This window comes from Mauremys mutica, chromosome 8 (assembly GCF_020497125.1).
Source record: "Mauremys mutica isolate MM-2020 ecotype Southern chromosome 8, ASM2049712v1, whole genome shotgun sequence".
NCBI lineage: Eukaryota > Metazoa > Chordata > Testudines > Geoemydidae > Mauremys > Mauremys mutica.
This window is the reverse complement of record NC_059079.1, coordinates 18,962,743-18,977,676: the sequence shown is the minus strand read 5'-3', so window position 1 is coordinate 18,977,676 and position 14,934 is coordinate 18,962,743. Positions and strand designations below refer to the sequence as shown.

General features: G+C 39.3%; 1 protein-coding gene across 3 annotated transcripts in view; it reads right to left on the bottom strand.

Moving 5' to 3' along the window:
- The window catches only part of SGIP1 (SH3GL interacting endocytic adaptor 1), a 150,530-nt gene that overhangs the window by 61,770 nt on the left and 73,826 nt on the right, over positions 1-14,934 (bottom strand). For all 3 annotated transcript variants that reach the window (XM_045028904.1, XM_045028905.1, XM_045028906.1), the window contains 3 exons: positions 13,940-13,994; positions 11,759-11,934; positions 3,588-3,599 (listed from right to left, as the gene is read on the bottom strand). In XM_045028904.1, coding sequence (XP_044884839.1) covers positions 3,588-3,599; positions 11,759-11,934; positions 13,940-13,994 — 243 coding nt within the window. The remainder of the gene's footprint in view (positions 1-3,587; positions 3,600-11,758; positions 11,935-13,939; positions 13,995-14,934) is intronic.

Genomic DNA, 14,934 nt, shown 5'->3' with positions numbered 1-14,934 from the left:
TAGATAGGTTGTAGAATCTCCGTCACTAGAGATTTTTAAGAAAAGGTTAGACAAACCTGTCAGGAATGGTCTAGTTATTACGTAGTCCTGTCTTAAGTGCAGGGGACTGGACTAGATGACCTATTGAGGTCCCTTCCAGTCCTACTTGTCTATGGTTCACTTCTACATTTCTATGAAATTCCCTTCCCTATTTAAAGGGCACTAAGTCCCAATGAGAACCTGTGTGTGCACCCATCAGCTAAGTTACTAGCTTCACAGACCATGTTTGGACAACACAGGATGTTATTTCTTTGGCTTGGATTTGCTTTGGTATCACTATAACTTTACCTGCTGATACAAGCAATAAAGATGCCACCGGCATAGATCTTCAGCTGCAGCTGACAAGCTTGGTGCAGTGGGTGGGAGGTGGGGTATGCTTTGGTACTCTGAAGCTCCCTGATCCTGGGGTTAGGAACTCCAGCAACCTCAGATATCCTTTAAATTGCTCCTAGCTGTCTATGACTCCTAAGTGCTGTACCAGTAGCTGGGAACCACGAGAGCACTGTCCACATCTCCTAGAGCTACTACATAGGAATTCACAGAGGGCTGGCAGGGGTTTTTGGCTGCTGTGTGCTGCCAGAGCAAAGCAAATCAACCAGGGGAAGGCTGAACATATGACCTATTGCGTGCGCTTGTATATAATTGAATATATATACATATACAGCATGTGTGTTACAGCAGAGATAAGTTAAAACGTATGGATAAAATTAACAGTTTCATGAAATCAGTGATAAAGTTGAGAGTAAGGTACTACATATTCTTCAAAACCATTAATATTCTTCTCACACCTGCACAAATAGCAAAGAGACAGTCTCTTTGGGTTAATGAATTTGATACAAAAGTATTGACCATTTTTGAAGACAATGCTAAGCTGAACTGGGGTGTATTTACTGCACATAGTAATCAACAGTTACGGAACTTGAGCAAGGACATCTCCCTTTTCCCTGCCAATACACACACACACATTCTTAATGTCAAATGTCACATCAGAAGTGGAGGGGGAATTTTTCAGGGACCTGTAATCTGTAATCAAGTACAATTAAATTCATCTAAGGTTTTAGAAGCAACTGGTGATGTTCCAAATCAAGAACCATACAAGTTCTTATGACCTGGCTGCCACATAAGGTCGGGGATTTGAGATGTTCACATTTCTCAGTGTTTGAGATTCTTGTGTAAAAAAACTGGAAAAGCCATGGTACATGTGCCATTTTGGCCAGTCATGCCAAAGTCACAAAGAAAGTAAATGAAGGGATGCATGTCATTTTCCCACAGTTTTCCAAGAAACCTCCTAATCTGCCTTTGATTTGTTTTTGTTTTTAACTTTGGTGTAGCCAACCAGTAAAAATCTTTTTCCTGTAATAAACAACTGCAACTTACTATCACCACATATGTGTCAATCAAAATTGAAGTTACTCATGACATCTCTCAGACTTGTGTTTCCGTTATCTAGGTGTTCTGCAAACAGATGCTGTAGGGTTTTGGAACTTCACATGCTATCAGTCAGATGTGTCAAAATCACAACTGCCTTGGGCATACTCTTCTTGTTTTGCAAAGCTCCACAGTCATAATTTTATGTATTTTTGCAAGTTTGAGAAGAATTTTATTTGTTTAAAAAACAGAGAGCACTTCAGTGGTTTTACATAACAAATAGTTGGATTTAACTGAAACCTCCATTGCATACTTTTAGAGTGCCTCTCTCATTCTCCTTCCCCCTAACCCTCCACTCCTCATTATCCAAGGGCCATCTCATATTTTGGTCTTTTCCCTGATCCATATTTTTCCCTTGTTCTGCACGTATTATTTCCATTAAGGTTAATGGGAGTTATGTGCACAATGAAGACTTGACCAGACCTCTGTATCTTTGGTTAGCTCATTTATCCTACCATGGGACAAGTCATCTCTCATTTTGCAGCAGGTAGGCCATTTCATGTGTATGAATGCAGCTGTCTATACTGCCCAGCAAGGGAAATAAGTAAAGCAAGAAAAAAAACTATGTGAAATTCAATAGACCTGTGACAAAGTCCATGGGGTCACTGGATAAACAAAAGTGCCTTTGATAATTAAAGGCATGAGTGTTTTTTTAAAAGCCAAGAGAGCATTCAAATTTAGATTTAGATTTTCTAATAAAACTTGACTGCTATTTGTGAATGGTTATGCAGACAGCTAACATCAAAAAGTCCCAGATTTCTGGAAGAGGAACAAAAGCCACATCGATACAGACACATCACCTGCAATACAGACACACTGCAGGAAAGCTCCACCTAAAATTTACTAATTAACTTCAAGTTGAAGTTGCAGTGGTATGGAGAAAATGAATCAGAAAGGCATTTCTGTTATAGTGGGACGTTTATAGACCAGAACCTCAGTCAGTGTAAGATGCAATAGTGCCACCAACTTCAGTGGAGCGCTACCGAGTTAGGTGAGTTAAGGATCTGTCCCTACATTTTTTTTCTATGACAAGGTCAAATGCATAGTGTTCTCTTAGGTAGCAAGTCCTCTTATAATTTATTTATTTGATCAAGGTAATTTTTAATATGGAAGAAAATACTAAGATACTTCGTAAAATTTCTTAAACATTTGGTTTCTTTTAATGATGAAACAAGTGGACTTTTACTTTACTTCAAGTTTTTTCAAAACTATTTTGGTAGAAAAAATATTTACCATATGCCACAAGAAAACTTAAGTGATAAGAGGTACTGTAAGGTAGCAAAGTGAAGAAAGGAGAGTTCATCTTCATAACATGTACCTAATATGCCTAAATAACTAGAACTTATCACTCAGCCTATCTTACAACCCACTTCTCAGTCCAAACATTAGCCAACAAAACTCACAAGACTCCCGACTGTCTGGAAAAATCATTGTTTTACAGATGGCAAATGAGGTAGAAAGTTCAAGGGACTTGCCCAAGGCAATAGGAGGAGTAATTATAAGAGATGAGACTAGAATTTAGAAGTTCCTCTCTTGAGATCTGGTGCTCAGACCACACAACTCATTTAATGCTCAAAACTCTGTATAGGCCTACACGTTATGGCATGAAAATGTATAACCAAGTATTTGGCAAGAACACATTCATATTGTTAATGTTACTACAGCAGCAAAGGTTATGCTATAGAACTTTTGGTTTCCCCATCATCTGATAACTAGACATGCAATGTAATGTGCATTAAACATACCATGGGTGAAATCCTGGCCCACCCAAGTCAATGGGAAAACTTTCATTGGCTACATTGGGAACAGGATTTCATCCCATAAATCTTTGGCCAAAACACACCCTCAAACTTTCCTCTCCTCATACAAGCCAAAGGGGGAAATAATTAAATGTAATGGAAGCCAAAACTAGCTCATTTAAAAAATACCTTTGAATTAAATCCACAGGAGAAAGAATAGACACCATCATTTGTAAACAATGATATACGGTATTTGCATTTTACATTTCAGTTCTACAGACAAGTGAAAAATGGACAGAAGAAACAGAAAAAACACCAAAGCAAAGTATTCTGTTAAAAAAAAGTTATAAAAAGGTAGAAAAAGAACAAATTATTTCTTACCGGACTTTTCCTCTACAAGAATGCAGCCAAAATAAAAAAAAGAAAATGAGAAAATAAGATATTTTCTAAAAGTAATTAACGCTTGGAGAAACAAAAGTTCTACATCTATGGAAAGCAGCATTAAAAGCCTACCTGTTAAATGGACAGCAAAGTGGTAATATTTTATACAAACAGTCTGAATATTATTCAGGTAGACATAAGATTATAGTGAAAAATAGTAAACAACAACAACACAGCACTTTTACTTAACCATTTACAGAAATGATTACATGCTACTGGCATAGCTGGCTATTTCTAACTATACTCAAAGCTAATTTTCAATTAAAAGTTTAAATTCTTAAAAGGGTTTATATGACAAGAAAATAAAGTGCCATACTCTACAAGCTTTGACAAATGCAAGAATGATGAAAGGATCCAATCTCAAAAAGTTGCAGGCTTCTAAAAAAATTATTGCTCCTAAGCTCAGCACTCTAGCATTTTAGGCAGGGGATGGAGCAGGGGTCCCCAACACGGTGCCTGCGGGTGCCATGGCGCCCACTAGGGCATCTAAGTGCACCTGCATACTGGCCAGCGGATGAGCATCCGCTGAAATTCAGCTGCATTTCGGCGGCAACGCCTCTGGATGACGCCACTTGTCGGCAGCATTTTGGCGGATGCTCATCTGCCGCCATGGTCCTCTGTGGCTTGTTGTCTGGTGCCTGCCAGACAAAAAAGGTTGGGGACCACTGGGATGGAGAAATAGAGCCTCGCATGACTCAAGGGAGGTGACCACAACTGCATTTGTTTCATCAAAAGCTCTTCCATTTTTAAATAAACTTTCAACTTTTTCAGCAGTCTTCCTATCCCATAGTGAGCTTCAGCTGCTATGCTAGTTAGAAAGAGATTTAAATGATGCTGCTCACAAACTTGAGAACAATGGTCCATCTAGCTCAGTATTCTGTCTTCCAACAGTTGCCAATGCCAGGTGCTTCAGAGGCAACAAACATTACATGGCAATTAGTGCCATCTCCAGTTGTCCACTTTCAGATTCTGGCAATCAGACACACAGAGCATGGGGGTGCATCCCTGACCATCTTGACTAATAGCAATTGATGGACCTATCCTCCATGAACTTATTCTTCCAAGATCTTTTTCTTGACTGGTACAACTAAGTTAGATCACTTATCAACACTGAATTTCATTTGCCATTTTGTTGCCCAATCACCCAGTTTTGAGAGATCCCTTTGTAACTCCTCGCAGTCTGCTTTGGACTTAAACTATTCTGAGTAACTATGTATCATCTGCAAATTTTGCCACCTCACTGCGTACCTGTTTTTCTAGATCATTTATGAATATGTTGAACAGCACTGATCCCAGTACAGATCACTGCGGGACACCACTATTTACCTCTCTCCATTCTGAAAAATGACCATTTATTCCTACCCTTTATTTCTTGTCTGTCAACCAGTTACTGACCCATGAGAAACTTATCTACATGGCCACTCCATGGAGGAACTCAGAGAATGCACTCTACATTCCCCCAAATGAGTAAACAACCTCTCATAAAATACACATTTATTTATGTGTCATAAATACGGTAAATCTTTACTGGAAACAACTGAACCCGCTGTATGTGCTGGCATGACTATGGCTGCTGCAGCAGCTATGAAACATAATTACATTTGGGGAAAAACCTCATCTCTCTAAATGAGGTATTGTCTTCCAACCTAGGTGTATCTGATTGGTGACCACTCTGGAAAAGGCAACCAGAGCTGTTAGGTTTTAATGGGTGGTTATATTACTGCACCAAATAGGGTGATCTATCACCTTGAAGTTCAGAGGTCAGTTGTGCAAGAAATAGAAGAAATACTGTGTATGGTTGAGTTTTAATTTGTAAATCAAGAAGCTAACTTTTACAGTGAATGGTGAATTTCTCTTTTATTAAGAACACATGGCTGCACGTTGGGCTTAACAAGTTCTCTCTAGCAAAGATGGTTCATTTACAAAGATCTGAAGATTCCAATGCAATGAAAATAATGATTTCAAAAGTTTTCTAATGATTTTGACAGTTTCAAAAAGTTAATACTATTCCTGTAAAAATGTCTGATAGCTTATAGGGTCACCCCGAGTAGCTCCGGTTTTTCTAAATATTACCAGGATGTTAGGTTCAGAAAAAAGTGATTTATTCAGGTCATTATTCCCCTACATATGGATAAAAGGTCATGGCACCTAAATAAAAAAGTGACATGATTTTCAGAGGTGGGGAATGCACATCCCAGGGTCATCTATAAAATCCGTAAGAGCTCAACACTTCTGGATAAAAGTGGTCTGATTTTTCAGTTGTTGAAATATTGAATCGGGATTCTATCTTTTTCAAGCATGCATGCATAAATTTAGGTCAGGACCCTAACTTATTAGCTTGTACTATAAAATATACTCATTTTAGCATAAATGAACATTGCTTAAGACCACTAAAATACCCATACTACTCGGGGCTGGATTTTCTGTGGTAAAATAGCAGGCAACATGGCAGGGATTGCCAGTAAAAAAAAAAAAATAAATAAAAAAAAAGGAAGGAGGCTGGGGATGTAAAACTCTGGCACATGAGGATATAGTATCTGATGTCGTCAGGTTGCATCATCATCATGAACTATCCCAACAAGTAAAGAAACATAAATTAAACTACTTCCAAACAGGAAAGAATAGGTGTATTCAGGCAAACTAGAAAGCAGCATCTATCTGACCATATTTATATACTGAGAGATTCTAACAAAACAGAATTGAGCTATCATACATTCAAATAGAACAGTTCCTCTGATAATCTGACAAAACAGAGTGATTAAAACTTAGCAGGAGGCTTTCAGCTGTTCTCTCACCAAATAACTGCAGAGGTTTCATCTCTGTTATGGTCAGCCAAGGAAGGTTTTGTTTGGCATCTCTGTAAGGATACAGTTGACTTTGACAGGACAACATCCCTCTGTTAAAATCTGTGATGCTCACCTCAAAGCAGCATATTTAACAGCTTAGAACTACTTGAGTAGCTGCAGTTTTTTTTTCATTATGAAAAATGTGGCAAGTCACTTTCCAGCTTCCTTCCCTAGTGACTTCACAGTTCTTTTTATTTCTAGAGATTATATTTATGCTTCTAGACAAGTCTAATTATTCTTTCAGACCCTCCTGAGCCCACTTCCTGCTTTCACTGTACCCCCTTAGACCATTTCAGCAGAGCTCCAAATGCTAAAAGGGACAGGATGCAGGTAAATATTGTCCTGACAGTAAATATCACCCCGACATCCTGTCAGGATGATATTTACCTGCATCCTGTCCCTTTAACAGTTTGGAGCTAAGGAACTGTAGAAGCTCCTTCACTGGAGGTTTTCAAAAGGAGGAGGTTGGGTAGCCATCTGTCTTGGATGGTTTAGACAACAACAAATCTTGCATCTTGTCAGGGCGGTTGACCCTTGCATTCCAGTCTAACCCTACTGTTCTATGACAAGGAAAATAGACTAGTTAGTTTACTTTTGTTTAGTCATTATAAGGGTTTTATCCATTTGTACAAGGATGCAGCGGTACAGGTTCGCTTCACTTTCCTTCAGTTCTGAAAATAATACCTCCTTGCACTTATATAAAGCTTTTCATCAGCGGATCTTAAAGCACTTTATAAAGGAAATGAGTATCATTACTCTCATTTTACAGATGGAGAAACTGAGGCATAAGGTCACCCAACAGGCTAGTAGCAGAGTCTCATAGAACCCAGGTTTCATAAGTCAGCACTCAATCCACTAGGCCACACTACTCTAAGTTAGCTATTAAAAAAACCAAACCAACCTTGTTAAGGCAACTTTTAAAATACACGCATTTTTAACTTGACGGTATTCTTTTCCCTGAATTGCACTGACAGAATTCGATACTGTGTTTGCCCATTGGAGTGAAGCAGACAAGTTGTAGCAGGAGATTAAAAGGAAGATGGTTTGGTTGAATGCAGGCTAAAATCCTTTCACTTTGTGGACATGCACTTGTGTTCAGGGGTGCTGAAACAAATTTTTATAGTGGGCGTGTTGAGATCCGTTCAACTAAACTGTAAACTCTGTATATGATTGAAACCACTTCAAGCCAGGGGGTGCGGAAGCATCACACTTGTGTCAATATCTCATAAATAAAGCTACATTTTCGAGGAAGTGTACCTAGTTATTGAACCAGAAAAGGGCTCTGGTATATGTGCCAGATCCCCAGGTCATCATCATCAGCGATCTCTCAAGTCGAGATTTACATATGGGTTTAGAGATGACTCAGGATTCACCTGCAGTAGGTGCAGACATTTCCTGGCAGATCAGCTGCCTGCTGGGAGAAAGTTTTCTTTTTCCTTCCTCTTCTCTCTCTCTTTTCAGCTTGGAGGGCAAGGCATTTCTCCTTGAAGCGGGCCACTGCCTGGAGGAGGAAGTAGTGTCATTGAGGTCGGTTGGTGGCTTGCTCCTCCCATCTTGTGATGTCCATCAGTTTTCTTGAGATACACTTTCAGTGTGTCTTTGTAGCATGTCCTTTGATCATCAAGGGATCTCTGACCATGGGTGAGCTGAGAATAGAGGGCTTATTTTGGAAGGTGAGAATCTGGCATCCGCATACAATGTCCACCCCAGCAAATTTGGTGCATGAGGATCATTGCTTCAATGCTGGTGACACTGCCTTCGGTTATATGTGCCAGATGACCAGGTGCACTGTGTCTGCTTTGTGCCAAGTTGTCACTGTTCTAAGATTGCAGAAATTGAGTAAGCGAGCTGGAGAAGATCACCAGTGTGCAGGACTGATCCTGCAGAGTGCTACATCCGCCGTAGGGTTTACATGACACATGCCTTCCTTTTTCAGTGTATCAGGAAAGGGGGACATAGTTAGAACACATATCTGCTATCCAGTCCTGGCCTAAGTATTCAGCCCTTCCTGGTTCTTATAGGCCAATGTACATAAAACCAGCCCTCAGGCTAGTTTAACACAACATATGGTAGTTGCTGCTAAAAATAGCACCAGAATCAGAGCGGCACAAAGGAGTGCTTTATGCCAGCTGCGCACACTGCCCCTGGACTTCTGCTGCATGTATTTTGGGAGTGTCCACGAATCTGGACTTATGCCTTTACCTTAGATAATCACTCCCTGAGTGATTCCTCATTTCAGACAGGCCACATCTAATCCAGTTAATTTAGTGTTAATATTTAGGGTCAGATCCTCCAGCTGATGTGAACTAGTGTAACTCCATTGAACTGAATAGAGCTATGCTGATTTACAGTAGCTGAGGATCAGGCTCTTAGTATCTTTCTCTCTCCCATTTCATCTCTGCCTGTTGTTTCTTTCTAATTCACATATTTCTCTTCGATGATCAGCATCGCAGCAACTAGCCTCAAGTCTAACTTCATCCAGGCAGTGTCAGTGGATCAGGAAGCCACATACTCCACAGAATAATAAAGCCATCATTCTGCATGATTTACAGTCCCCACAGTTCCGGAAATGAGAGTCCCAAATTGACTCTTGAACCCAGCTTCCGCACACAGCAACAGAATACACTGCTGTCCTGCCTCCAGGCCAGCTGCAGCATCTTTACGATTTCATAACTGTACAAGTCAGCTCACTAGAACAAAGACTAGCCACAAACCAAACTCTGACACGTTTGCATGCAAAAGGGAAGAGCTTCATGCAGCAGCAAATTAACAAACATGAATGTGTTTGCAAAGGGACTAAATCCTGCTCCATATCAGTCAAAGGCAAAACTCCCATTCAGTGGAAAAAGAATCACAGAAACTAGGAAACAGATACTTTCATTTAATTTGTAAGTGAAAATAGGCTTTGATCTTGCAGTGTATTTAGTAGAGTGTGCAGTTCTGTGGGATTTAAGTTGTTTTTTTCTTATTTCAATTTCAGGAACGCAAGGCACAAGACAGCAAGTGGCCACATGAGCCTAATTCCTTTTATGTTGCTTCATGTGAGTTTTCTTTCAGAATTATTAAAGCAGGGTAACAGCTAAGAAAAATGTGATTGCCAAGAACCGACCAAATTTTGATACTCTCCTAATGTATCTTCATTTGCCTGCAAACATATTTCATGGTCTTTAATATTCTTCAGATGAGATCAACCCCAAATTCATAAACTTTAGGGCAATTAGATGACCAAAGTACAGAATTACTCGATGAGTTAGTACCACGCATCTGACAGTCATGAATTATGGAGATATGAGTTATTAGTGAGGGTGAAGGACCTCAGAACGGGGGCTGCATTGTGGACTAACTGCTCCAATTTATAGATTTCAAATTCTACATAGAGCACCTGCTACTTGTGAAGAATAGCTGTACTGTAGTTTCTGCTGCTTAAAATGAGGATAAAATATTTTAATCCCAAAAGCAGAAATCAGACACCGAAGAAGCCTATTAGATCTTTTTGCCCCGTCTCTGCACCTGACAGTAAACAACTGATCCCTTTGGTATATTTTTAGTGCTTTCTCTATTTTTAAATTTTCCAGTATTTGACCTCTCCCCACTAAACGATACCCCTGCCTATATAGATACACACAGACATATGCACATTGGACTCCTGTGGCTGTGATGTGGCAAAGAGAATCACAAACAGATTTGGTTTAGACGATGTTGCGTGATCCTAGGAACTTTAATACAGGTTCTGGGCTTTGAATGTGAAACTCCAGGAAGCTCCCTGGTCACAATGAGGAGAAAGCATTTAAAAATCACAAAATGGGCCAACTATGAGAGTAAAACCCCATAGAGAAACCACACAGACAGGTTATCAGCAGAGTTTGGGTTTCATCCCAGATCTAAAACTCCCCACTTCAGGGAAGGCTAAATGACGTTACTTAGACACAAAAAACTTAGTGATGTTGCACTGGCCTAGAATAAGGGGGATGAGGAAGACTGCAGTTTTGGTTCATTTTCACTTTGAGTTTTTGGATTGTATTCTCATCCCAAACTCAAAGCAAGATGCCAGACTTGCAAATCCATGCAACTTCAAAAACATTTAAAACTTTACCTATGGAGAGAAATCACAGAGCTTTGCACAGCTGAATAGATTGGGATAGCAAGTCAGAGATCTTGGTAAGCTTTGAAAAAGATACATGCTAATAGAATGAAAAAGAGGAAGGGTTTAATGAAATATGGTCCTTCCTTTTAGAAATCTAGATTTATTTCTTCATTAAGGAAGGTACATGTAACATTATGCATCTTTGTAACAACACTGATACACAGGTGTGATTGTGATCTGGAAAGTGACAGATCAAAACAAGAGGTCGTTCTGATGGATTTTTATGTATAGCAGAAAATGAAACAAAAATTAAAATTAAGATGTGAAAGGAGGAAGGTAAAAGCAAGGAAATACACGATGCTTAATTCTGATCTTACTTTTGCCATTTTTACATTTTGTAGCATCAACAACTTCAGTGGAGTTTCACCTTATTGTTTTATTGCTTTTACAGTACAATCTCACTTAGTCAAGTATCATGAGAGATACCGAGGGCCCAATTCTCCGACCCCTACCCACGCTGAGTAGTAATTTTTTACATGAATTATCCATCCCATTGATTTCAATAAGGTGACTCATTGTACAGAACTGCCCAATGTAAGATTTATTAGGGCCTGATACTGCCAGTTTTGATATAGGAGGGAAATTTCCACACACTTAACAGAAACGAGGGGAACATGACCCTGTTTTGGATAATGGGGAGTTTCAGATAACTGGAGTTTGGATTGTCCAGATTCTACTGTAATAGCAAATACTAATTTTTTAAAATAAGAAAATAAGAAAAAAGTATACATATTGGGTTTTGGTCATTTGGAGATGTGTGAAACTCACTAAAATAAAAGAGTCCATAGAGAAGTTGTTATAAGAAGACTCTTCATAATATTTTAACATATTCAGGAAACTTTATAATATTTTAGCACATTTTGAACTAAAAATATCTATTAAAAATCATGACACTAAATCTCCCAGAGCTATTCATGGCTACTGGGTGACTAAACTTAGAAATGGTGTCTAAACTAGACAAAGTGCAAAAATTTTTTATTTAACTATGAATCAGTTTTACGCTCAATTAACAGACTTGGTGAGTACTAATACAATTAACCAGGATAGGATGTTATTGTTCTCCCAACTGTGTAAAAGATTAAAACACAACTGTGTAAAAGATTAAAACACAACGCACTCACCACTGGAGATGGAGAAAGTGCGATGTTGCCTATTGACGCTTTCAATTCATCTACAGTTGCTGCACTCTTAAGAATGTCTTTAGCCTGCAAAGGCTTAATCTTAATGTTAAATTTCTTGTGTGACTCCTCTTCTTCTTCTGATTCGCTTGAGGAATAAAAGTGCTTTCCTTTGGTAGGTAGATCACAGTTAAAGAATTTTTTGTTCTGCTAAGAGGTAGGCTTTTTATACAGAGGGGAGGCAAACGAGTACTCCCACCCCCATCTTTTCAAATTCCTAAAGTCAAGTTTTCAAAAAGTGCCTTAGGCCCATGTTCTAAAGTGACATAGGTGCTTAGAAGCCTAAATCCCTCTGATTTTCCAGTAAGATTTAGGTTCCTAAGTCACTTTGGAAAATGGGATTTAGATGTTTTTGAAAATTTTACTCCAACTGTACACCAGCAAAAAGGGGTAACAGAGGATACACATTTTTGCCAATCCTGTCACCACTATTCCATTTTGTCATATTTGTATATGATACACACACACACACACACATATATATATACACACACACACACAGAGATAGATAGATGTAAATTGCTGACTGCTCATAAAAGTAGGTAAAACTGCACTGTGGCATAGCATTAATTTACGAGTAGTCTTTTCCCACCAGTCAGCACTGTACCAGTTTACACTCTGTACACTAATACGTAACCAGGAAGTTTCAGTGGCAACAGAGGAGGAAGTTATGAGCCTATTTTCCCACGGTCTGCTTACTAAGGCAGCTCACGGCACAGGCCAGATTCCTGTATGCAGCGTGGCTGCTTTGTATCGCACCATTGACACAGACTACCTGTAAAGTGAGCAAAGCCAGTAAGGGACATCACTCCCATGCAAAGGGTGTAGTAGCCCCAAATCTTATGCCACTAACTTCCCTTGCAACATGGATATGGTTGAGGAAAGGGGACTTAGCCTTCACTGCGCCAATCCTCAGCTGTGTGTTACATCCTGGGATCAGAGAGAGTTCTTCAGTCTGTTCAAACAAAATGCAGAGGTTCTGGCCAGCAGGAGAAGGGAGAGCACATGTGAGCTTTCAGCCTCCTTCATTTGCACACCTCATACCTGTGCCTCATAGTGGAGGAGATGGGCCAGTGTGTATATATTGTTCTACATTTTGAGAATATCTAAAATGTTATGGCGCCTCTGTACCAAGTAAATAAAATGTACAGCTATCTTAAGGGTTTTCTATGGTGCCTATCACACCCTAGATACATGTGTTTTAAATAAAATATGTATCTACACTTTCACAGCCTCTTACACGTCAGTGTAAATGGACAGCGATTTTCAAAAGGCAAATTCATTTGTGCTTCAATTTGCTTTTAGAAAAACAAGATGTCTCCTCTTGCTCCTGCTTATGTCCATTTAAATGGATGAAAGGAAGAGTGTCAACAATTAAACGGCTATTAGATCAGCATAAACAAGCTGGAGACTAAATACAATACTGTGCACATTTCTATATTAACTTCCACCAGAGAATCACAGCATGATTTATAAACACTCACTAGCGTCACTAGTTCGTTGGGAAGGAAAGTCGTAGCACCCCCATTTTACAGCGGGAGAAATTAACGAATAGTTAGGTGACTTGCCCAAGTGAGTCTATGGCAGAGCTGAAAATAGGATTGAGAATCTAGAGATCTGGGTTCTGACCATTAGATGATGATTCTTACTTTTCAAGACTCATAAATGTAACATTTGCTCAGCTCCTCGAGTTTTAATTCTCTCTTACAAGGCCAAAGGGATTCTGCAGAGAGATGTAAACTGCTTCTTTCCTCCAATGAATGAACACACTGCTTCTGCAACCCTTCTAGTTTCTGCCAACCCAGAGAAAAGGACTAGAAATCTGCTTCTATTCACCGTGACGATTATCATCACATCTGTTTTAGTGGCATGCACTGAACATAATTATTTCTCAGTGCACTTCCTATCCACTTACTCCTTTCTGTTAATTTCTTATGAGTAAAACAAAGCAATTAGAAGTGCCTTCTGGTTAACTGTATCAGGTGATTTTCCACTGGGCTTCACTTTTAGCTAAGGAATAATAGTGTACAGAAAAATCAGGAGAAAATTTCAGTGACCACTCCATGAACCCATGATCATATTACTGTTTGCAAACTGAGATGCAAGGCGAACAATAAAGGATATAGCCTGGTTCTTCTGGTCTGATGCTGTATCCCTCTTCATCAAGCTCAGGTGAATTCTGGGTGGGATATAAACAAAGCAAAGTAATTAAGTTCTTGTTAAACATTTTATTAAAGAGCAGCTTACGCTAGTTCTTCTGCCAGGAGGATATGTCAAAGGAAACACTGGGCTGAGTAAGTGAGCTTTACCCAACATTAGAAAAAAATACCGCAAGCTGAAGAGAAGGCTTTGTTTATAGGAGGCTTAACATGGCTGGAGCTGCACTTGCTAATATCTGTAAACTACCCTACCATGCCAAGGTATTGCTGTTAACTCTGGCAGCGTCAATCAAATCCACTGCACAGAGCTGACCTGGCAAGTATAAGGGTTTGGAGAGAAAAAAAAGGCAGGATTGTAGGAATTGCACAGGATTTTAACAGTCTCGGTTGGGTTGATGCAGAAACTACTGCAACTACAGTCCACAGAATTAGGCAGGTAAAAAGTGCTGGGAAGAGGGATGGAAACAATGGAAGGCAGGCACCAAAACTAAGCAGCCATATAGTATAGAAACACAATCGTTCTAGGGAAGGACTTCTACTCTAGAACCCATACATTCCAGAATAGCATTTGACCCGGCAGGCCTTTGAGCCTGTAGAATAAGGCTATAGAATCAGACCCACAGGCAGTTAAGGCAGAAGTTATTAGAGCTGCATTTAACATAGTTTTGAACTGTTCGCTTCTTTGCAGGTAAATGTTCTCAATGTTCAATTGAAATTTATTTTTTTTCCAATTAACTTTGACATATTCCATATTGATGGTATAATTGGTCTCAAATAGACCTTTCCTTATTACTCAGGGTAATTGGTACTTAATGGGTAATTTGAGCTCCCCAGTCTCTGGACAATTTTACACAATCTAATTAACATGCGGATATAAAATATATTTCAGAGTAAGGTTAGGTTTCAACTACACATTTGTAGGGTGATGAAATAGCTGAATTCATTTTTTTCTCCACAGTG